The following is a 24,405-nucleotide window of genomic DNA, read 5'->3' as shown; positions in this document are numbered from 1 at the left end:
ACATCTTGAGGCATGTCTTAAGACATGAAGACATGTCTTTAAGACGTGTCTATAGACACGGATCTTAAGATGTCTTGGCAATAATAACATCTCAAGACGTCTCAAGATGTAGGATGCATGATACATATTTTTAAATTTTACCTACATTTTTTTAAATAAATCTTTTACTTTTAAATATTTTAAGGGAATTTTAAAATGTAACATTATTTATAGCTAAAATTATAGTAATTTATTTTTATTATTTAATTTTTTTGTTCTATGTAGGATGCATAATGGTATCATTTATTTTAATATATTGCATATCATTTTATAAACATATAAACATTACATACATTAGTACATACTACATTTAGACAGTCTGTAACTTTCTCTACAATAAGCCATTTTATATGAAACCACTAAATGATTTTGTTTACATCGCAATGACAGAATTATGCCAAGTTTAGAAAAATGTGGAATTCTCCTTTAAATGTTTCTGTTGCATTAGAAAAGTTTATGGAATCAGTGATATGATGAAAATTTATTTGTGAGTTCATACCATGCCTTCAACATGGTGGTAGTATGAGGGAAGACTCTTATGCAACTATTTTGTAATACAGTGTTGCTGCAAAATTTAAAAATCTAATTCAGTGCTTTCAAATACCTTTTTATAGTAATTAACCCTTAATGTTTTAAAAATGTGGTAAAATGTGTTAAATACATTTTTTTACAGGCTATTTTACAGTTGCTTCATTTTTTAATGAAGGTATCATTTTATCAACTTTTAAAATAATAATAATAAGGAGAACAGGAACAATAATAAGTATGCATAAATTACAGTAAAGTCATTTAAAGGGGTATGGAAAATCACTATTTTACAGTTTTGTATTTCCTTGTTAATCTGTTAAAAATTCAGAATACTTCTACATTCCAATAATTTACTCTGCAATCCAAAGCATAGCCCATGAAAAAGCACCCACATAGCTTTCAAAAAATATAATTACAGTTATTGTTTTTACAACTGTGTATATGCACAGTACAATAGCGTCATCACACTTGATATGTCCTACAGACGGAGAAAAACATGTTAACTGACTTTGTGTAGAAATTTGAAATATACTGCAATAAATACACAGTTCCACAAACCAATGAATCTGATTTTAAGGTCTGCTGTTATTCCGTATATAAGTTATGCTGAGGTTATTAACAAGTACTCATAATCATAGTACTATGAACAATTATAAATGATGGGAAACAATTTTAAGACAAATTAATATGGACAAACTGACCAACAGAGTAATACAGAGGTCTGAACCCCAGCAGCACTCATAACATACCTGAGCCAGATAATGATCAGCTGTCAAACAATTAATACCAGACTCAGATGTGCTGGTAGCTGGAATAGAGTCAAGCTGTGGACATATGTGGACACAGGAAACAGGACACAGACAACTCGATGTGCATATGTCCATGCCGTAATGCCTGAACACTAACATTACTGATATCACACTGCTAATGTTACCGATCTCTCCTTTCAGAGTTAAATCCGTGATGAGTGAGAGAACTGTCAGATTCACAGCCCATCACTTCTTCCTCTGTTTTTTCTCAGTGTTGGTCTTCTTTGTCAGAGATATGAGGAAAATGCATCTGTTAAAAAATCAATTTTAAGACAATAAATTTGAAATTACTTTTGGATCTGCATACACAAGCAGGCTGAATTTAAAAGGGACCTGTTATGCTAATTTCCAATGTTCATAAATTTATTTTTGGGGTCGACTATAATACATTTACATGCTTCAGTGTTCCAGAAACACATTATTTTTGTCATACTGTAAATCTCTACTCACCCTCTGTCTGAAACGCTCTGTTAGAGCTCCAGTGTCTTTAAGCCCCTCCTTCCTGATGAGCCCAGTACGCTCAGATTAGTTAGCTCGCTCACTTGGCTCTGACTGATCAAGCGCCAGAGCGGTTCCGCCAATACACGGGCTCCGGTAGACGTGTTGCGTTGTGTGAGGGCATGCCAAGCTCGCTGGTAGGTGGGCAATAAGGATTGTGATATGGGATTACATCATCTTGTAACAAAGGAAAAGGGCTGGGGAACTCCAGCCCCCAGGCAGCTGAGAAAAGTGGTTTCTGTGGGAGAGAGTTTCTCCCTCTGGCATATACTTTCAGCTTTGTATCTTACATGCACAAAAAGCTACATAACACAGTAAATAAAAGGGAAAGCATTATATATTCCCTTTATAAGTAGAATATAATGTACAGTATATATAATTTTACTCATCTAAAATCAACTCTGGCATTTAGTACACAAAGAAATGTGACAAGGCTTTAAATAATACCTATGCATGAACTCCAGCGTGGCACCCAGCTCACACGCATAGCTGATGTTCAGACAATGATGTTCAGTGTAATGAAAGAAGGATGAGGCCCAAAGAGAGGATGTTCCTTGGGAAGGATTGAAAACAACAAAGTTGATTAGATAATTCACAATTCTATTGTTTTCATCCTCTGTCAACACGTGACAGAAATGATCATTTGCTGTTAAAGCAGGTGTGAGCTTAGTACTGATATCTGTATCTGTTAAAAGCTGTGTTAAAGGAGAATTACACAATTTTTAAGCACAATTTCATCATTAAGATGCAAAAAAGTAGTTTGATACAAAATGTTCCACTGTGGAAAAACTTACAGAGTCAGAGTTGTTCATAGTGGCAGTGACAAGAACCAGACGTTTGAAGAGCTCAATGCATCTAATCTCTCTCACAGAGAATTATTACATGAAATGATTATTAATAAGAGCTGAACTCTATTAGATCATGTTTACCACATAAACTGTAGCGCTCTGAGACTTGCAGTATTACACATTAAAGCACTGTGAAGAAGTAAATTCATAAATATTGATACAGTGTTGGTGATATTGCCATATCGATATTTTGAACAGTGGCAAATAACATATTAATAAATTGAATGAACAAAGCGCAGATATTTGAATACTGTAACCCGGCTTTACCTAAACATTCTGCTCTTCTGTATTAACATAAATACTTCATGAATTATATTTGTTTGAAATACCCACCAAATCTAAACATCTGTCTGACATTCTTATAGTTTCATTTAAAAAATTAAAACTTGAGTCTCACCAGTTGCTCAGCTTCAGATGATTTCTGATGAGAAACATCTAAAACAAAACAGACACATGAGGTAAATGCAGCAAAACAACAACAGTAAGGCATAACAATGAACTTAAACACAAAACAAACTGGTCATTATATATTACTAATAAATGTAGCCGAGTAAAACATAGATTATTAATCTAAAGCACAGATAATACATTTTAAAAATACTCTAGAAAGTACAAATCCACCAAGACGTTACTAGAGTAAATGTAACTGAGCAAATTAAAATCATTACTACCCTCTCTGAACTACACAGACTGACGGACTATGTTCAGTTTCATTGTTGTATTGTTCAGTGTGCTGACCCTGCTGCACTGTGATCAGTGCGCTGACCCTGCTGCACTGTGATCAGTGTGTTGACCCTGCTGCACTATGTTCAGTCTTAGGTTTATTTCTGAGGCAGTCTTTCATTTGGAGCGCGTGCTAAGCGAGATCTGACGCAGCCGCGAGGCGTAAACAGACACGCCGCTTAGCCGCTAGCTATCTAACTACATACGCTAACTTACCGCTGGTGTCTTCACTCGGCAGATCAACCCAGAAATACAGAAATAAAAGTGTACCCCAGCTGACTGTCAGTGAGGCTGCTCATCTCATTTTGTCACTACTCACCTTTTAAAAGCAGACTCTGACCGCTGCAGTCGGGACTCCAGTCGTAAAACCAGTCTCCACTCCACTCGGTCCAGTCAGGTAACTTTAGTCAGCTACGCAGCTGAAACTCCTCGTTTGTGGAGCTGAAAGCGTCACCCGGCAGGCGGCGCTGTCTCAGTAAGGAGTGTAAGAGAGGCTTATCGAGGTTTAACACTCGCTAAACAAACTCGATAAACTGCTCGCGGTAGCGACCTGACAGACTCGCTCACTGTAAACCGCTGTAACGGTCGCGCTCGGCTTTAAACGGAGGAACGGCGGAGAGCGCTCGCGCTTCAAAACCGAACGTCCAAGCGGCGGAGTCTCGCGCTCTGATTGGTCTAAACTCCCGCCAGTCTTTTGTTTGTCCTCCCATAGATCTTTTTTTCCGGTTCGCGCCTCTCTGTACTGAATGAACTGTGCTGTTTTGATTGTTTGTTTGTTTTTTTAATCTAGACACAGAATAGAAAACTGCAAACCCTTGAAATACATAACACAGCTGTGCAGCATTATCATACAGCATCACTGGAGGCCATGTCTTAATAGATTAAAGTCAAAGTATGAAGTTGGACATTTAAACAAAAATTTGTTTATTATGTCATTTTACGTGTTGAAACAATATAGATCTTTATATTAGTACTCAAATACATTTGTTTATTATTGTTCGTGTTTTCCAAATACTGAAGATAATAATTTTGAAAGTTATACAAATTAAAAGTCTAACTTTGGGCAGCCCTGATCTGCTTAAGAAAATAAACAGAAGTGTAGATGTTGAAGAGAGTGAACCAGGGGCTTTTTCTGCATTAAGTTTTGGTGGTATGTGATCTCTAAAGTACTCAGGTTAGCTGTTAAGTACATTTACTTCCTATTAGCTCAAAGTTGTTTTATCTTGGTTCCTAGCTTGTTGTCTGTGGTTACAGTTGTACATTTGAAAATAGATCAATGTTGTTTTAATCATAGCATGTTTTCTGCAAATGAGCAAAAGCCTGTAACTGACTGTGATTACCTCCTTTGGTAAATGTTACAAATTAAAAGTTATTCTACCATGAACTTCAATGATATAAGGAAATGAGTTTAAACATTTTAAGGTAAGGTAAATGGTTTAAGAATTGATTTTTTCTTTTGCTATTTTGCCACTGTAAACACATTTCTGCAATAATCAAAAAAACAAAACATACCAAAAAAAAAAAAGAATCACAAAAGTACAGCAAGTAAAACCTTAGTGAATGTTCTTTTAGTAATATCACATAAAAACCATATGATCACAGCAGGCTGTTTCTTGAGGACATACTTATATTCTCTCTTATATAGTTATATTCTCATTATATTGTACATTAGGCAGTGCTGTGGTAATCCTCAGTAGTAATTTTCAGTTTGGCAGTACCACAGGAATACCACACTCATACCACAGGACCTTTTGTAATGGACCACTCTTTGGTCTCAACTGAACTGTCTTAAGACATAACATCTCTGTGTCTTAAGACAAAGTGATGTCTTAAGTTGTGCCTCGTCTTCAAGACACACAAAATAATTACTTCTTTGTCTTAAGACGTTAACTTTCATGTCTCAAGACAAAGATTGTGTCTTCACTCATACGTCTTAAGACGTTCTTGAGACGTCTTGGCATAAAAAAATGTCTCAAGACATCTTATAAATACTGTCAAGACATCTTAAGACATCTTAAGACACAGTGACAGCTGAGTATGAAACACTCACAGAACCCTTTGCATGATTAAAGAGTTCTTTCCATCATAAAGGTTTTTCAGACTGATGGTGAATGTGTTGTAGATGGTTCTATATAGAACCTTTTTGAAAGGTTAACAATACAAGAACCATTTTGGGTACTATATAGAACCCTTTTAAAAAAAAATCTGTATAGAACCATCTATAGCACATTTATGCACAACTTCCATCAATATGAAGAACGCTTTCATGATGCAATAACTCTTTAATCATGCAAAGGGTTCTTTGAGTGTTCATAGTTCTGTAATGAACCATTTTCTTTACTAAAGAACCCTAAAAGTAAAAATCTTTAAGAGTGTAGCCCAGTTAAATGACTTATTCATTACTGAAATGCCTTAATTTCCTGAACCACTAAGTGACTTTCAGAGGGCAGAATTTGGCAGAATTGTGTTTCTTTTTCAGATTTTTTTTTTTTGTCTTAAAATGTTTCTCCTGTGTGGTTATTGTGTTTGTGAAATAATGCTAATAATGTGTTAAACCTCTGCTAGGTGTACCCAATAAAGTTCTTGTCAGGTTTCTACTTATATTTGTACAGCCTGTGTGTTATTTTAATCTCACATGGAATCAGCAGCATCTCCTGCTTTTTAAACAGGCAGGTGTTCCTCATCACAGCTCCACCTCCTATAAAGTCTCTCCTTCTCCACTCAGGCTGTGGAAAGTTCTCTGTGGTTCTCTCTTCTAGTTGTACCAGTTGCTGCCTTATTGTCTCATATGGGTTTACCAGTGAATTTGACCTTTTCTCATTTAACTACTCAGCTGCCTGATGGTTTAATGTCTGTGTATGATTCTGAAACCCCTTAGTTACAGCATGTTTGTTTGTTTGTTTACTGCTGGAGCCTCTCTGTTCATCTCATATCACTGATTGTGGTTTTAAGTTGTTAATGTTACTGTAATTAATTAAAACATCATAACAAACAGAATGAGTACTGAATAATGCACTGGTTATAAAGACTGTTGAGGTGTTTAATGTGTGGATTGTGTCTCTCTTGTTCTCCACAGTCATGAGTTCAGCTCTGTATCTGATCCTGCTTTTCTCAGGTCAGTGTAGCTTCATGATCATCTGTAAAACTCTCTGCTGCTTCATTACTGTACTGTCATGCTGATGAGAGCTTTCATCTCTACAGCTCTGTGGACTCTCTCCTTCTGTGGGACTCGTCAGTTTTATGTAGTGAATGAAAATAAGAACTGGATCGACGCTCAGAAATACTGCAGAGAGAATTTCACTGACCTGGTTACCATTGAGAGCCAAGAGGAGATGAACGCTCTGATAGCTTTTCTCAACGGGTTAACAGGGCATTTCTGGATCGGACTGAGGCAGAAAGATGAGCACAGCGTGAGCAACTATGCAGATTTAAAGGTAGGATTGTAGGATTATTAAAAGTATCTGAAAAAAAAATTATAATCTTAATGGGGTGTCAGACAATTGCTAAAACTAATTGTGATCAGTCACATTTGTTTGTGTAGTTAACAGGATGAAAGAGGGTCAGGGTTGGGAAGTTTACTTGTATCCCTGTACACATTAATGATCACCTATTAAAAATGTACTTTTAGATTACTTGACGTTTTTCTGTAAGATAATTAAGGAAAGACAAAACCTAGACAAAAACTATATAAGTATAGATAAAGTTATATCGTCGCCATAGTAAATATATCGTTTGTCATGATTTTGTTTTTCTTTCATGAGAGTTAATCACTCGCTACTCCTCTCCTCCCTCAACCTGTGCAACTGGTTAGTGGTAAACTCTCACAGCAAAATCGGCATTTAGCAGACAATGGGCCGAGGCTCTCACACTGTGTCCTCACGGCAAGCAAGTATTCAAATGTAGTATCAAGTCGCAAAGCCTTCAGGATGTCTATATTGCAAATGTCAGGTCAAAATGTAAACAAACCACTGACTTAATAGAGTGTATAACAGATTATGTTTTATCACCACATTTAATATCAATAGTCTGAACAACGTTGTTAAAGTGGCATCATGGTGCCCAAACTAAGTAATTCATGCTGGTCTAAGCTGGTCTATGCTGATCTGGTGCTGGTTTAGCTGGTCACCCAGCTGGTTGACCAGCATACCAGCATCAAAACATAACATATGCTGGTTGTCCTGGTGACCAGCCATGTTCGTCTATGCTAGTTTTTCTAGCAGGGTGGTCTTGGGCATTTTGGATGTATTTGGTAACATGGACAGTATCTGCTTAGCTATCTAGTGTCCTTATCAATCAATGACACAAAACAAACAGTTGTCACCTCCAAAGTCCAGTACCCTGGCCATATCTCTCCACACTGTTGGAACTCTATTGGAAGAGTCGAGAAGATCCCTGTTTTTCTCCTCTTCATGGATGAGTTTTTCCTCTTCCATTTGAAGGTGGAAAATCAGAGAAAACAGAAACAGGGCGTCCATCAAAAATTGCACTCTGCCGCTCCCAGCTGGTGTAAACAGCTTCTTTGATTATAATGGGAGTGTTTTGGGTTTGTGGTTGTCGCCTGCTCGTGTTGCTTGCGGTTAGGACACACTGCAGAAAGAAATTCACTGGCCTGACCACCAATGAGCGCCAAGAGGAAACGAACGCTGTAAAAGCTGTTCTCAATAAGACAATAGGCCATTTTTGGATAGGACTGAGTCAGGAAGTAGTACTTTGTAGCTGTACTTTGATCAAAAGAGCCATCATTGGAATTTGCCCTTTAAATGGTGTATTTTTAGCGAAAGGGCCCCTGGGCTTAAGGTTGGAATGACAAATGCTTCAAAGGGATTTAAACCCTAATGCCAACATAGTGGTATTAATAATGTATCACATTAAAGTATTATTAATGCATCTACTAATAAAATAATCCATGCTCTTTGATCAAAACTCTGCTCCAAGAAGCAAAAGACTTTCATGCGTCACTCACATGTTTAACACACATTATTGATTACTAAACTACATTATATTCAATTATATTTAAATATTGTACTAATTACTCTATGCTACTATATGTGACTGTTTTTACAGCCATATATAGTCCTTTTTCCCATGAAAATAGCATCTTAAAGTCAACATGAATTTGAAATTATGACTCATTATGACTCATATTGCCTTGTGGAACAGGGTCAGGTTTGGAAGGGTCACTTATAAAAGTGTAATATGTAACCTATTGCAAACGATTACTATATTAAAGTGATGTAATCTGATTACTTTCTGTTACTTTTTGTCTTATAATTAAATAAACACAACACAGTCATATTTTCACACAGTCATATGATAAAAGTTTGGGCACCCCCTGGTCAAATTACATTTTGTTGATTTTCTAAGCAAAAATAAGTTTACACATGCTTTACAGACAACAATCTTAAATACAGCATACATAATTTCTATTTATTTGCTGAGTTTACCATATTTGGCACATCTAAAGTGCCATAACTTTTGTACACTTGTCTATTAATGTTATAATTCTTCCCAGTTATTTACCTCTAGCAAATAAACAGTACTTGCATTAAAATGTGCAGAAGTGTGTTGACAAGAAAACATGTTATTTGAATGGGGTGCTCAAATATTTGCATAAAATTGTGTAAAGTAATATTGTTACCATAGTTAACACACTGTTTGACATGTTCTTTATTTATGAGAGTTAATCATGACAAAATCTGCACTGCAGGCAAGTTTAGTGCATACAGGCAAACATAGGCTAGAAAATCACTGTAACTCCTAAACGTGTTTGAACATAATCCTGCTAGAAATCATTCATTTTTTTGTCCAGCTGTGGTCTTCGGACATCGACTTAATAGAGTGTACAACAGGTTATGTTTTATCACCACATTTAATATTAATAGTCTAAACAACGTTGCGAAAGTGGCATCATGCCACCCAAACCAAGCATTTCATGCTGGTCTAAGCTGGTCTATGCTGGTCTATGTTTGTCTGGTGCTGGTTTAGCTGGTCACCCAGCATGGGCATGTTGGTTGATCAGCTTACCAGCATCAAAACACAACAAATGTAGTGCATACAGACAAACATAGGCTAGAAAATCACTGTAACTCCTATATGCTTTTGAACATATTCCTGCTAGAAATCCTTATTTTTAAAAATGTTGCCTCTTTTTCTTTAACGGAATAGAGCTGCCTTTTATTTGTATCTAGCTGAGCACTTCTCTCAGTGATGGGTGGAGGTGGTGGCAGGAAGTGAAACACGTTAGTAGTTAATATTATTTTCCCCTCCCTGCTAATGCACTGTGATCTAATCAAAACGTTTTAGAGGCAGAGGAAACACCATTACATTTTGATGGAAGATTACAGGAAAATAGGAATTGTATGGAATGATATACATTTTATATCACAAATTGTGTTTAAGATGATCATGGACATGCAAAAATGTCCATTTTAATTTCAAGTTGACTTCAAAATATATTCAATTTTATTTCTTATTAAAACACTTACATTTCAACCGTTACTCGTTAAAATCACTGTGTGATTTAGAGAACAATAATTTTAACATGTTTACTGATCAGGTATTAATGTGTTTCTAGAGCTGGATCTGGTCAGATGGGAGTAGCTCCTCATACAGATACTGGAACAAGGATGAGCCAAACAATGGTGTGGGTGATCTCTGTGTGCAGTTATGGAGTAGCCCTGAATACAAATGGAATGATGAACGCTGCACATGGCCAAATCCATTTATCTGCTATAAAGGTGAGTCATATAAGATGATGAATTGCAGAACATTTGTTACAGATCCAGTTCATTCACTTTTAACGTTAATGTTTGGAGCAGTTACTCTGACTCAGTGCTTTAATGTAAGCATGGTGCTTTCATTTCTCATTCTGAATGTTGATAAACAGATGAAACAAACAGAGAAACGCCTACAAAATTGTAACAATATGTAAAAGTAGCAGACTTCTTTTTGGCAGAATCAAGAACATGCACACACACACACACACACACACACACACACACACACACACAGTTGAGTCGCAATTGTTTATTCTAGGAAAAACTAATCTTTAACTATCACATTTAAGTGGTGTGATGATACATTTTGCATTTGGTTTTGGAAACAAGCATCCTCTGTCAAAGTTTTAGGTCTCGCTTTTACAGATCCCCACAGTCTTTTGAATATCTGTAGCTTCATATTCATGTACATTCACAGGAATGCTAGCTCACTACTAAAAACCTGAAAGCCTGAACGAGATAATGGAGGAGGGTAGAATGGTTGCTAAGCACTGATTGGAGAAGAAAATGCAGCGGAAATTGAGTAAAAAAGTTTGTTGGCCATAACACAATGATGAGTTATTTCATTTTTTTGCTGTTCCCACTGCAAGTCAAAACAATTTTTTTTTATTTTATCATAATTGCTTGAGGGGGCTTCCCTCCTTTTTCTTCTGTTTTTTGTTTATATGCTTTTTTGAACATGAACTGTTAAAATGAAAACCTTTAATACAAACTACATATTAATTAATACAATACTGAGTAACCCAACATCTTTTAAAAACTACTTCACCTGTTGTTTTAAATGATGAAACATGCATTTATGAGCTTCTTCTGGTGTAGATTCATGGGGAGTTATGTGCTAATAGTGCTCCCTGCTGGAGAAACTTTAGACTGCAAGTGATTTCCAAATCCTTGCACTGGCCACATGCTTTACATACTGAAAATCAAGGAGGTTTCCGTTGTTATAGTGGAGTCAGTCTGGAATTGAGCCATATATGCCTTTGGAAAGCCACATTGTATTATATTTTCACAGTTTTCATAATTTAACTCATCTAAACCACCATACAGTCAAGCAAACTTTAATGTAGATTAAAATAAGTAGAAGGAGAAGAGCCATGGGATAGATAAAGCTAGCATTGCACTTATAAGCACTCTATAAGCATCACGACTGTGTTACTTGTCAATCATCAATGATACCCGATTATATCTCCCTATCACCCAGGGTTAGTTCAGTGTGACGCTAAGATATCTGTAAGTTATACATGCTATATAACAGTTAGGAAACAGACACTTATTCTAGGTTAATTTCATGGAACTAAGCATTTAAATTTACCTAAAATAAGTGGCTGTTTTTTTGCTGGTATATAAGCCATAATTTTAAGTAAACGTGAAATGCACAAAAATGACTGAATTATCAGATGTAATTGTGCTTACATTTTTCCAAAATACTAAAGAGCAGTGGGTAGAAAGGTGATTCAAAACCCACACTGTCATCTGGAGGGACTTTACATCTACAAGGTGGACTGACAAGGTGGAGTGGACATTGAGTGCACACTGTGTTTAAAAACTCCTGCAGCACTGCTGTGTCTGATCCACTCAGACCAGCACAACACACACTAACGCACCACCACCACATAAGTGTTACTGCAGTGCTGAGAATGATCCACCACCCAAATATTACACAATAAAGTCAGAGACGAGAGCTCATCTGCTGCACAGTTTGTATTGGTCATTCTCTAGTCCTTCATCAGTGGTCACAGGACGCTGCCCACAGGACGCTGTTGGCTGGATGTTTTTGGTTGGTGGACTATTCTCACTCCAGCAGTGACACTGAGGTGTTTAAAAACTCCAGCAGCACTGCTGTGTCTGATCCACTCATACCAGCACAACACGCACTAACACACCACCACCACATCAGTGTTACAGCAGTGCTGAGAATGATCCACCACCCAAATAGTAGCTGCTCTGTGAGGGTCCATGGGGGTCCTGACCACTGAAGAACAGGGTAAAAGGGGGCTAACAAAGTATGCAGAGAAACAGATGGACTACAGTCTGTAACTGTAGAACTACAAAGTGCACCTATATAGTAAGTGGAGCTGATAAAATGGACAATGAGCATAGAAACAAGGAGGAGGTCATAATGTGATGCCTGATCGGTGTATGTCAATGAGCTAACAACAGGTTTGTAGTTTGTTGTACAGTACTCCCTACTTTAACTCTGTTACAAGGCATTATATTGGTTTCGAAATTTCAAACCCACATTTAGCCCAGTATTTCTCATGGTTGTTCTCGTTAGGAGAGCATGCCACGTCTTGCTTTCTGAGGCTATATTATATGCACAAGTCCTTAATTTCCATTGAAGATCAGTTCTAAATGTCATAATATCCTATAAACACTGAAGCATAGCTATGTTCATCTTCCACCAAACTATCTGTTAAAATGGCTTTTGTTCTCCCTCCCTGATTAAGCTGTTCCACTCATCCTGATTAAAGAGGAGAAGACATGGAGAGAAGCTCTGAGATACTGCAGAGAGAATCAGGTGGATCTGGTTTCTGTTCACACTGAGAAAATGCAGCACTGGGTGGAGTTCGTTATTAATAATGCCACCACTGCTAATGTGTGGATGGGTCTGCGTCACACCTGCACCCTGAGCTTCTGGTTCTGGGTGAGCGGAGAGTTCGTCTGCTACCAGAACTGGGCTCCGGGGAACGGGACAGAGGTGGAAGACTGCAGTGGAGGAGAAAGAACAGGAGCGGTGCAGTCTGGAAGTAAGCAGTGGGTCAGTCTGCCAGAGAATCAGAGACTCAACTTCATCTGCACCACCTCTGAGGGTGAAGGAGAGAAATTACCAGTTGACATGTAAAGCAACTGAATCTTCTTTGATTCTTTTGTAAGGACTAATTGTTTACTTTATAAATAATTAACTGCATTTATATATTACTGCACTATAATATCCTGATATCTGGTGCTAAATGCATTCAGTTAAACTGCCTGAATTCTAACTATGTATTATTCACTTATTCTTCTACTCTATAAAGCACCACTGATAAGTAAGCTGTAAAAATCACTTTCAATATAATTATCACAGCAGATTTTCTCTTTTTTCCAGAAAGTAAAATGGCAATGATAGTTCAACTGAGATCACATCTCTATTTGCCCAAGAAAACATTCAAATTATTACAAGCAGAGCTTAACAGTCAATGAATACTGTGAGAGAAATGTGAAAATGTAGTTCATTTTCAAGTAACCATTGTCAGAGTTTTTGCCCAGGTGCCTTGGATTGTTTAGTTTCTTATCTAAAATTGAAAGAAACTGCCATAAAGAATGAGTTTTGTGATTATAGTGCATTCCAAAAGGCACAAACATCTGCAGATATAACTTGTGCAGGCTGGTTATATTGTTCAAATGTTGAAAAGTATTCAGACAGCCCTTAGAAGAGCTCTGCCAACAGAATGTTCAGGAGAGGCTGCACAAGAGCTTAATTTCACCATGCTCAGTGCCAGCTAGGGGGGTAAAAAGCCCCCCAGCATGGGGCTGTGGAGCAATGTAACTGCTCTCTGGAGCGATGGAGCTCCATCGAATATCTTTCAAATGAGTCGCAGTGATCCAGAACTGATTATCCAACATCAGTACCTGACCTCACTAATGCTCTTGTAGCTGCCATCAAATCCTCACAGCAGTGTTGCTACATCTAGTGTAAAGCCTTCCCAGAAAAGTAGAGGCTGTTACTGCAGCAAAGAGGATCTCCCTATTAATATCCCTCCAGTTCAAAAGAAACACTGCATGAGCAGGTGTCCACAGACTTTTGGACATATAATGTATCTGTTTATTTGGTAATGCCCCTGTTGTTCCAGGTATCTTTGGTTTCACCAAAAGAATATCTTTGTTAAGATGCTGTCAGAAGGGTAAAAGCATTTTAACTGCCTTGATCGGGTGCCCGACTGCTTGCCAGCCTTTTGGACCGTTTTGACCACCATTGAACTTCACGCTGTACAACACTGTGCAAACTATCTAATTAACCACTGCTCCACCTGTTTTTCCCCATTTTGTATTCTAATATTTTATACTAACGCTGTTTGCTATCCGGTGGGTGTGAGGATGGGTTCCCCTATTGAGTCTTGGTTCCTCTCAAGGTTTCTTCCTCTTGCTCTAAGGGAGTTTTTTCTTGCCACTGTCGCCATTGGCGACGCTCATGGGGGCTCGGACCCAGATTTTTCTGTAAAGCTGCTTTGTGACAACACCTGTCATAAAAAGCGCTATATAAATAAAGTTTGACTTGACTTTGACTTAATTCTCCACACAGAACAGCCTCCCACAGCTCTAAGATGCAGACAGACTGTTAATCTAGCTAGTGCTGCATTTTCTACTTTTGTTTATCCTTTTTGTTTGTAATTTTGAGTAATTTAACTTTGATACTTTTCTTTGTTTTTTTATTCGTAGTTTCTTGTAGATTTTACAATTTTCTTTTACTTCATGTGACTGTTTTCTATGTAAAACACTGAAACCAGAATAAAAGATGCTATACCAGTTCATTATGACTACATTTACAACAGTTTTGGTAAATGACGCCAATGATCTGTATTTATTTGCTTAGTTGAATTGTTTTCAACACCTGCAGTTTCCTGAAGTGTTTCATTCTGAGAAATGTAAATTCACCTGATTAGTCATAGAACCTTAGACTGTAAGACTGCATGCAAATATTTGCTGCTTTTTGCTGCATTTTCACTGAAAATAATGGGATTTTTTTGCTTCTCTTCTTCATTAAGGTTGATGTGGTTTTAGACACAGTACGAATTACTGTGAGGCATAAAAACGAATAAAACTTCACTGCGTAGCTGCTCAGCCTCTTAAGACAGAAACAAATTCTCACTCCCCTTCGCCTGCACACACTATACAGGCATACGGACGCTAGAAATTACATCCAGGATTCCTGTCATTTCAATCAATGAATAACTTTCAATCTTGACTTTTTGTAACTGAAGACATTTTTATAAATAAAAACACAGTTTTCTACAAATTTAATGTTTGGCAAAAATTGGATGATGGTAGTTTAACAGAATATACCATATAATAGTAATATAAAATGATATAATAATTTAATAATATATATTTGACAGTACATCAATTATTCAAATGTTTAACTTAACATAGTTGAACTGTGTTGTAATCTTCATAGTTACATGGCTGTGCAACATATCCTGCTGTTGTGTTCGTAGCTGCTGTGCTTGTGTGTTTGAAACGTCTGTTTCTCAAAAGAGATTTTAATCCTTCATCATAAAATTGGTAACACTCTACTGTAGGAAGCTGTTAATAAGGGTAGATGACACCTACATAAGCTTGTCATGACAACTGACATAACCTACGCTCTTAAAAAGGTTCTTCGAGGGTGCTTTAGAAGAGAAAATGGTTCTATATAGAACTATGAACATTTAAAGAACCACTTTCATGATTAAATGGTTTGCATCATAAAAAAACGTTCTTTAGATTGATGGAGAATGTGCTGTATATGGTTCTATATAGAACCTTTGTAAAAATGGTTCTGTATAGCAGCTATTGTTACAAGCTAGAACGAACCATATATAACACATTCTCCATCAATCTGATGAAACATTTCACTCTGCACAGAACCATTTAAGCATACAAAGGGTTCTTTGAGTGTTCATGGCTCTATACAGAACCTTTTCTTAACTAAAGAACCAGCTTTTTAAGAGCTTTAGCTGGAGTGACCTATCTTGGGTTGCTTGATTGGGTTGATTGTGGAAAACCTGTGTGAATGTGCTACAGATGGTTCTATATAGAACCATTTTAAAAAAGGAGTTCTATATAGCACCCAAAAGGGCTCTTCTATTATTACAAGCCCTATATATGCTATATAAAACCATTTCCAAAAAGGTCCCATACAGAACCATCTACAGCACATTCTCAGTCAGTCTGAAGAACTCTTTCATGATGCAAAGAACCCTTTAATCATCAAAAGGGTTCTTTGAATGTTCATGGTTCTATATAGACCCATCTTTTTTAAGAGTGCTTATACAACTTAATAAATTCTTATTTTATTTTTAAACTACACTCTTAAAAAGACGGTTCTTCAAGGGTTCTTTAGTAAAGGAAATGGTTCTATATAGAACCATGAACACTCAAATAACCCTTTGCATGATTACAGGGTTCATCATGAAAGCGTTCTTCAGATTGATGGAAAATGTGCAGGAATGTGCTGTAGATGGTTCTATAGAGAACTTTTTTATTCTAAATAGCACCCAAAGGGTTCTTCTATTGTTACAAGCTTGACATTATAACAACAGAAGAACGCTTTTTGGTGCTATATAGAACCATTTTCAAAAATGTTCTATATAGAACCATCATGCGAAGGCTTCTGGATGTTCATGGTTCTATGTAGAAACCTTTTCTTTATTAAAGAACCCTTGAAGAACCCTCTTTTTAAAGAGTGTAGTACTGGTATTTTTAAGTGTTTTAGGTAAATAATATAGTAAAATGCTATAAAATACACATTTTAAAAGTTCAAACCGACCTTGTTTATTAGTTATATATTCTTTTGTTGTTCTGCCCCTCGGCCCACCACTGCACTGTGGCCCCCCCAAAGATAAAAAGTTTTGGCACCCCTGAGTTAGACGTATGGCGATTCGAACCGTTTTGAACGCAGCTGGCGCAGTTCTGCACTTTCCCTGCTCACACGAGCGACAGATGTACACTAGATAGTGTAGTGTGCAGTAGGCATGTGCTCGAATTGGAACACAGCCCAGAGTAAACTTCGCATCCGGGTTACAGCCACAAAGAAACGCCCATCTGGACTGGACTCGGTCAGCTTTACTAAATGGGTGGCTAGTTTCCCGTTAAATCCCCGTAAGACTGAAAGGTCAGCTGGCGACTCTGCCCACAGTACAATGAGGTGCGTCGTGCCGGGCTGCAGTAACTCGAGCGTGTCCGCGCGTCTCCACGCGTTCCCTCTGACCGACCGCGCGCTGTGTCGCACTTGGCTGCGCTCCGTCCAGCACCCCGAGTTCGGAGCCGACACGGACCTGACGGTGGTCACTCAGCAGCGGCTGAGGGTCTGCAGCGACCACTTCGTAGCCGCGGACTACAAGGGCAACTGCCTGAAAGAGGGCGCAGTGCCCTCCGTGTTCCCGTGGACGGGGATCCGAGTGGAGATGCTGTCCCAGCCGCTGGAGGAGGTGGGAGCGCTGGTTCTGCACTAGGCCTGTCCAGGGTTGCCATATCAGCTCTGTAAAACTCCCCGACACCCTGATCAGTCCCTTGATGTTGTTGTCGCAAATTCAGTGGTGCTCTAGTCAGAATGCAACCAAAGATATGTCACTCCAGCGTAGTTCTGTAGTAAAGACAGTGGTTCTGTGTAGAACCATAAACACCCCAAGAACCATCTGCATGCTTAAATGGTTCTTTGCATGGTAAAGTGGTTCTTCAAGTTGATGGCGAACGTTTTGCATGTGGTTCTGTATCGCATCAAAAGGGTTCTTCTACTGTTATGATGTCAAGCTTGTAACAATAGATGCTATCTAGAACCAATTTCAAACAGGTTCTATATAGCACCATATACAGCACATTCCCCATTAATCTAAACCATTTCACCTTTCCTAGAACCATGTAAGCATGCAAATGGTTCTCTAAATGTCCATGATTCTATACAAAACTATTGTTTTTACTAAAGAACCCTTGAAGAACCATCTTTTTAAAGAGTGTACAGCAGAAATACTCTCAGTTCTCGCCTTATAGTGCTTCCTGAACATGTCACACTTCATAAACAGTTGTCCCCACGTTAAGGGCAACCCGTTCTTTTTATAGAAACAGAAATATATAATGATGATAAAACGGTCTAGAAATTATAGGATGAAAGAAGCAGTTTAAATGCTGTTTGAAAATGCTTGGAGTCCAGGATGTTTTCCCTGGTCAGAAAACCAGAATCCTGGACGAGTGACGCCTATATGCACCGTCCAATAATGCTATATACTATACAGTAGGCCAGAAACAGTACACGTTCTGTAGAAGTGCATTCAGTATTATAGCATGTACAGCATAGTAGTATTCAGCTTTGGACGTATCTGTAGTGTCATAATCAGGAACTTTAGCTTACGATTGTAAACAAATAATACAGCACACACATAATTGCTATTAGCTATCAAGGCTGAAGAGTCTAAATAGGCTACATTATCAGCTGTCTTGCCTGATAAGCTGTAAAATAACAGTAGGTTATACTGTCATAAAACGATACAGCACCGTTCGGCACCGACTCCAGTAGCTAAAGCTTTTTTTTGTCAAGTTTGAATTCACTTGTTTGCTAAATGATTCTACAAAATATGATACAGTCGCCTACAGTTACACAGAATAGTGTGTAGAGTCAAGAAAACCTCACTCTCAAGTGTGAAAATGTGAGCAAAAACAAGCGTTCTGTGACTGCTAGCATAAATGCTAACAACATTAGTTAACATAACATCAAATGCTTTAGCAAGTGATTATTCTAAAAATATCGACACACCATTTTATTTTGGTTAACTTATTGGTCACGTATTAGTGTTTGGTGACTTATCCTCACCTAGAAGAGCAAAAAATCACTAGTTGTGTATTGGTCCCAGCTGCGAGCGTGACTGCATGCTAGGGCTGGGCAATATGACAGTATGTATCGTTATTGTGATAAATTTTGCCACAATACAATACGCTCTTCTGAACATATCGTGGATATTATCGGTACTTGTACAACACTGACCAATTACACACTAACTTTTTAAATGTAGCACTATTGGTTCTTTTTTCAACTTTCTAACTGATCAGATGTGTGAAAAAATAAGTATTGTGACATATCGAGTATCGTAAAATCGTAATATTACCTATTGCGATATTACTCACAATATTATGTTTTTGCCATGTTGCCCAGCTCTACTGTAAGTGTTACCACATAACTTTAACTGAAGACAGAAACATCTCAGGCTCATATACGGACGCTACTTACCAAGGGTTTTTTTCTTCACCAGTGTTTTTATTGAGGAAATTGAAAAGTCTCATCTGTTGGCTGGTGCCTTTCATTTTTTTCAATACTTATTTTACCATATTGTTTTTTGCTTATTAGGTACCAGTACCGTACTATCTTTGCAATGACTGTGAAGCTAGTGAACACCTTGTTAGCCCCCTTTCACTTTACGTATTGAAGTGGACAAAATGAAAAAAAAACATTATTACATCTGTTATCATCATAGCTACTTGTCTCTTATAATGGCCACAGTAGTATCTAGTATTGATTGACATATTTGCGTAAAGCATGCTGGGTATCGTAGTGGAAGAACATTGCTGGACAATAACAAAAAGAAGGAATTAAATTGTGAATTCTGTCAAACTGATGAGGCTGAGGGATGCAGTGCTGCACTACAGAACATTTCTTAACATGGCTAATAACACAGATAATACAATGAGAGATTTCTTATACATTTATATATGTGTAATCAGTTACTGAAATACTATACAAAGTCACTTACCTGAACGGAAAGCATTCATTTGTGAATGCAGTGTGAATCACACTCGCCAACAGATCTGTTTGAAGTTACTTCTACTTCAGCCTTGATAATGACTGTGAAGTTAAAGCAGTTTTTAAAGTGCAGCACTCTAGTAACACACATTACAGAATCAGCTTCAAAACATTTGTAACATCTGAAGTAATTCTTGATTTAAAGGAGACGTCTGACAAAGAAGACTTTCCGGTCGCAACCTGCTCCCAAATGAAAGAGGATCCAACTCTGAAAGGTAGGGAACATGTTGATACAGTCAAAATATACACTGTACACTCATTGTCCATTTTATCAGCTCCACTTACTATATAGGTGCACTTTGTAGTTCTACAGTTACAGACTGTAGTTCATCTGTTTCTCTGCATACTTTGTTCGCCCCCTTTTACCCTGTTCTTCAGTGGTCAGGACCCCCATGGACCCTCACAGAGCAGGTACTATTTGGGTGGTGGACCATTCTCAGCACTGCAGTAACACTGACGTGGTGGTGGTGTGTTAGTGTGTGTTGCGCTGGCACAAGTGGATCAGACACAGCAGTGCTGCTGGAGTTTTTAAACACTGTGTCCACTTAAAGACAAAATGCGTGGTCACAGATTTGTAATCGTACCGCTCTGCCCAGTGGAAAAATGCTATTGTACCCATGCTGAATTTGGTCACCCTTCTCACCGAGGTACCAAGCATGCTAATCTGGAAGGAATGGACACCCAACTGACGCACGCATCATGCAAACCATTGTCAAACGCAGTAATCACTGAATCGTCATGGGGTGCCCTCTCCACTAGACACACCTACGTTGTTGGTTCACCTTGTAGATGTAAAGTTAGCTACAACAGCTGATCTGTTGCTGCACAGTTTGTGTCCTCTAGTCCTTCATCAGTGGTCACAGGACTTCTCCCAGCACAGCACACTAACACACCACCGCTGCAGTGCTGAGAATGATTCACCACCCAAATAATACCTGCTCTGTGGTGGACCTGACCATTAGATGAACGGGTATACACTCAGAAATAAAGGTACTAAACTGTCACTGGGGCAGTAGCCCTCTTGTCATTGGGGTGGGACCCTCAAGGGTACATCTCAGTACCTTTAGTCAGGGAACTAGTCCTTTAGGTTGCTTCCTAAGATATTTGTCAAAATGATATTTAAAAAAAGACTTTTAGCACAGCATAAAACTGACGGTGTGTGGAGAAGTCCTGGAGACGGATTCCAACCAGACTGCACTAAAAGTACTGAATTAGGAGTAGAGCACAGTGGTGATCTCAGAGTGTGTTGTTCTTAAAACAGTGTCCGTGAGCTTGTGTTCATTGGTGGTATCATGAAGTGCATTTTGCCTCCAAGCCTGCAAAGAACCTGCTCAGATGACAGAACTAGAGCTGCTGTTGATAACAGGATAACAATCTGAAACACACCAGCCGCCTTTTGAAAAGTAATGGTACAGTCTGTTTGAAATAAACAGTATTTGGGTGGACGTTCTGTTTTCTAACACAATGCACGTATATTTTTAAGTATGATGCAATTGTCCAAATATTTTTGGGGCCACGATATGTAGATACTATCTTAATATATGTCTAAAAACAATCCTCACCTCCTCACATGGATGGTTGCTGTGGGAGGCTGAGGTTCTGCCTTTGTCATTCAGTAGCTCAGCTGATTCTAATGCTGAGATCATGAGCCTTCAGATAAGCCTCATTTACACCAGTGGTTCTCAGTCCTAGTCCTGGGAGGAAGTGCAGTGAATGGTTTGATGTCTTCTATTCTGTAACATCAGATTCATCTCATCATGTATTTACTGAACCCTTATATGCCTGAGCAGTTTAACTGTCTCAAAGCAGGGAAATGTAAGAAATGACTCATGCAAGGGGCCCCAGAAATGGAACTGAGAGTCACTAATTTACACCCAAAGTTTTGTGGTGGCAGTGCTGAGATGAAAGTGAAATTCAGTAGAAGTGAAAAGTACAGTAAATTCAGTGCAGTAGTTGTGTTATGTGGTTGGGGTCAAATTAAATGGAATGAAATTATCTTTATAGTCTGATATAAAATGATCTTTTACAGCTTTCAAGATCAGCCAAGCACCTGAAGTGTCCGGTATACTAAAGTAAGTCCTGAACTTTGTTTTCAGTTCTGAGTTTCCTTAAACTATGTTTGCAGTGTTGTAACTTTCACTGATATGGTCTTAATAGAAAATTCAATTAAGCATAGTAGAATTGAGACGAATTACGCTTTGGACTGTGAAACATGTACTGGCTGTGTTTCTTAAAAAAGCGTATTCATAGATGTTTCTGGTGCAGTAAAGCCATGGAATGTGTATTTATGAGCCATGATGTCTGTTCATTTTTGAAAAATACCTTCTCCTTGTTGCAGGAGTGATGAGGTGTTGGTGAACACACAGTGTTTGCTGGAGCTCTTCAAGTGTTGCTCCGTTTGCCTGGTCGAGTGCTGTGTCACCATTGAGGGCAACGAGAGGCTGTTTTCAGTCACCCAGGACTGCCAGAGCTGTGGCCACCACAGAAAATGGAGAAGCCATCCTAACTCTGCTGATGAACCTGGGGAGGATTTCCATGAGGAGCATGAAGACCATGAGGAAATCATCCATAAAGAACACAAAGACCATGAGAGACCCTTCCATCGAGAATACAAAGACCATAAGGAGTCCTTGCATGAAGAGCACAAGGATGAGGATGCAGTTTCACACCCAGAGGTACAACATACACCAGAGCCTGGGGAGAAGGATAGCGAGGTGTGTACTTATTCAGTTAAGAAATCGCATGACAATCGCATGTAAACAGGAAGATTTAGCAGCTCGTTTCCCAAATATTTTTGCAGTGTTGTTTTAACAGATGATTGATGACATGATTGTATTTATGGGCTACATTTAGTTACCTCAAGAAAGCACACTGTGCTTCTCTCGTTGATTGATCACTGACAGCAAGGGATGCACAGATTTTTTTTTATTTTTTAACGCAAGGATCATGTTGTCGGTATGGGTCCACTTGCACTGCCGCTTCACTGCATCCTGTTCGTTTCAATGGAAAGCTCTTCTGCAATGCGTGGAGGGTTGCATTGCAGCAAAATATGCATGGTGCAAAAAGTCAAGAAGATTTTAACTTGCAAACAAGAGCAGCTGCCGCATTGCCTTTAGCTTATCAGGCAACGATAAACTAGCAAACAAACAGCAAACAATGTTCTAGAGTAGAGAGGAGAAACAACAGCTCTCTTCATCGTCTCTGAATCCATCACAGTTTACACCGATCAGGCATACCAAAACAACTTCACGTTTACTGATGGTTAAAGTGTCCGAATACTTTTGGGGGCACTGTATCCTAAGCCTGTCAGCTTTAAATGCAAAGTTTTTTCTATTTTTGCTCTGTTTTTGGTGTCTGTCACAGCATATATGATACAAATCACAACTGTATGCTCTGCTTTACCTTTAGACCGTGGTAATGGTGCCCCACCGCATGAAGACCAAAGAGGTGTCGATGGAAATAAAACAGATCATAGTGAGCATGAGAAATGAAAAGAAGTCAATCAGAGAAATAGGCAAAACGTTAGGCTTGTCCAAATCAACCGTCGGGTACATCCTTAAGAAGAAAGCCAGCACTGGAGACGTGAGTAACAGGAAACGACCCGGAAGGCCGAGGAAGGCGACCGAGGAGGTTGACCAAATAATCCTTTCCATTATGACGAAAAATCCTCGAACCCCAGTCCAGCAGATCAAGAACACTCTGAAGGAGGTAGGCAGGGAAATATCTTTGACCACCATACGCAGAAAGCTACATTCGCTGAACCATACGATAGAAACGGCTTTCCTACACAACTTGAAAATGGCAAAGTAGCTCGTCTCACTTTCCTTCAAGTGTTGGAATAAAGTATTTTGTTAAACACACTTATTTTATGTTGAAGAAAATCCTCTTTTGTCTTTCGCTGAATGCATGGGACGAGTTTCTGTCTGACAAATGGATGAAATTCAACATGCTATGAAGGGTGACGGAGCAATCTGTAGTTAGTTTCTAGTTAGTGAAGCTTAAGAGATATTACATAAGGCTTTCAGAGGACATGAACACTCTTTAATGACTCAAGGGAAGCTGAGGCCTTTTCTGGACTTCCTGGAAAACCATGTAGAGCTGTTACATCTGCAGAGATGGTGGTTCAGCTCAATGAGACAAATAATCCATGGACAAGACAAATCTTTTTCCTCCCAATTCATCAGGAGATTTCCCTTAATGCATGGGGCTAACAGGGAGGTTCTCAGATCACAAAGTGGAGTGTTGGAGCTGAAGGGTTCCTGCTGTGAACTGCAGGATGCCATGGACATGGGCCTGTTGGAGATTCAAGGCTAAATAAATAGGTACAGTTAGTGTTCTACTGCACTAGTCACTCAACCTCAAGATTTGCCAAGTCCTTTGTATGCTACCTTAACACCCCAACATAATGGCCTTGCCATGCATTAAATAAAGGGTTCAAACAAAGAGGATCCGACTGTTTGGTTGTTCGAGTGTTGCATGATCTCTATGTAGGAGATAAAGGCCTGTTAATGTGTGTTTGGGTGGGTGCTAGATTTCAGCAATGTAAATCTCTTTTGTCTTGGTTGAAGTGTGCTGTGTCACCATGGAGGCCATGGTACCCTATTATAATGTAAACAGTACTGTGCAAAAGTCAGAGATCATTCATTCATGTATTT

General features: G+C 38.6%; 2 protein-coding genes and 1 long non-coding RNA gene across 4 annotated transcripts; 2 read left to right on the top strand and 1 right to left on the bottom strand.

Annotated features, from left to right (window-relative positions):
* Positions 1-960: 960 nt before the first annotated feature.
* LOC118801594 lies at positions 961-4,085 on the bottom strand. Its single transcript, XR_005006551.1, has 5 exons — positions 3,765-4,085; positions 3,120-3,157; positions 2,322-2,427; positions 1,827-2,008; positions 961-1,626 (listed from the first exon to the last, which is right to left on the bottom strand). It is a non-coding gene; the product is annotated as an uncharacterized LOC118801594 (long non-coding RNA).
* A 2,436-nt stretch (positions 4,086-6,521) lies between these two features.
* Positions 6,522-14,283, top strand: LOC118801593 (macrophage mannose receptor 1-like; the record flags this gene model as incomplete). The annotated part of the gene is given in 4 exon segments (XM_036561951.1): positions 6,522-6,560; positions 6,647-6,879; positions 10,020-10,182; positions 12,669-14,283. Coding segments are annotated over 4 exon segments (830 nt in total), but the record flags the coding sequence as incomplete, so codon positions are not given.
* A 2,709-nt stretch (positions 14,284-16,992) lies between these two features.
* Positions 16,993-23,610, top strand: LOC118801591. 2 transcript variants are annotated; one of them, XM_036561950.1, is made up of 5 exons: positions 16,993-17,390; positions 19,896-19,965; positions 21,780-21,822; positions 22,089-22,425; positions 23,159-23,610. In XM_036561950.1, the coding sequence occupies exons 1-5, from the start codon at positions 17,103-17,105 to the stop codon at positions 23,558-23,560; spliced, it is 1,140 nt and encodes a 379-aa protein (XP_036417843.1). In that variant the 5' UTR covers positions 16,993-17,102; the 3' UTR covers positions 23,561-23,610. The 2 variants fall into 2 exon arrangements, with proteins under 2 accessions (XP_036417843.1, XP_036417842.1); XM_036561949.1 differs by having other exon boundaries at positions 22,089-22,464.
* The last annotated feature ends 795 nt before the right edge of the window (positions 23,611-24,405 follow it).

The sequence above is a fragment of the Colossoma macropomum genome, unplaced genomic scaffold (genome assembly GCF_904425465.1).
Source record: "Colossoma macropomum unplaced genomic scaffold, Colossoma_macropomum, whole genome shotgun sequence".
In the NCBI taxonomy this organism is placed as follows: Eukaryota; Metazoa; Chordata; class Actinopteri; order Characiformes; family Serrasalmidae; genus Colossoma; species Colossoma macropomum.
Note: the sequence above shows the minus strand (reverse complement) of the source record. Positions and strands in the feature narration are given on the sequence as shown.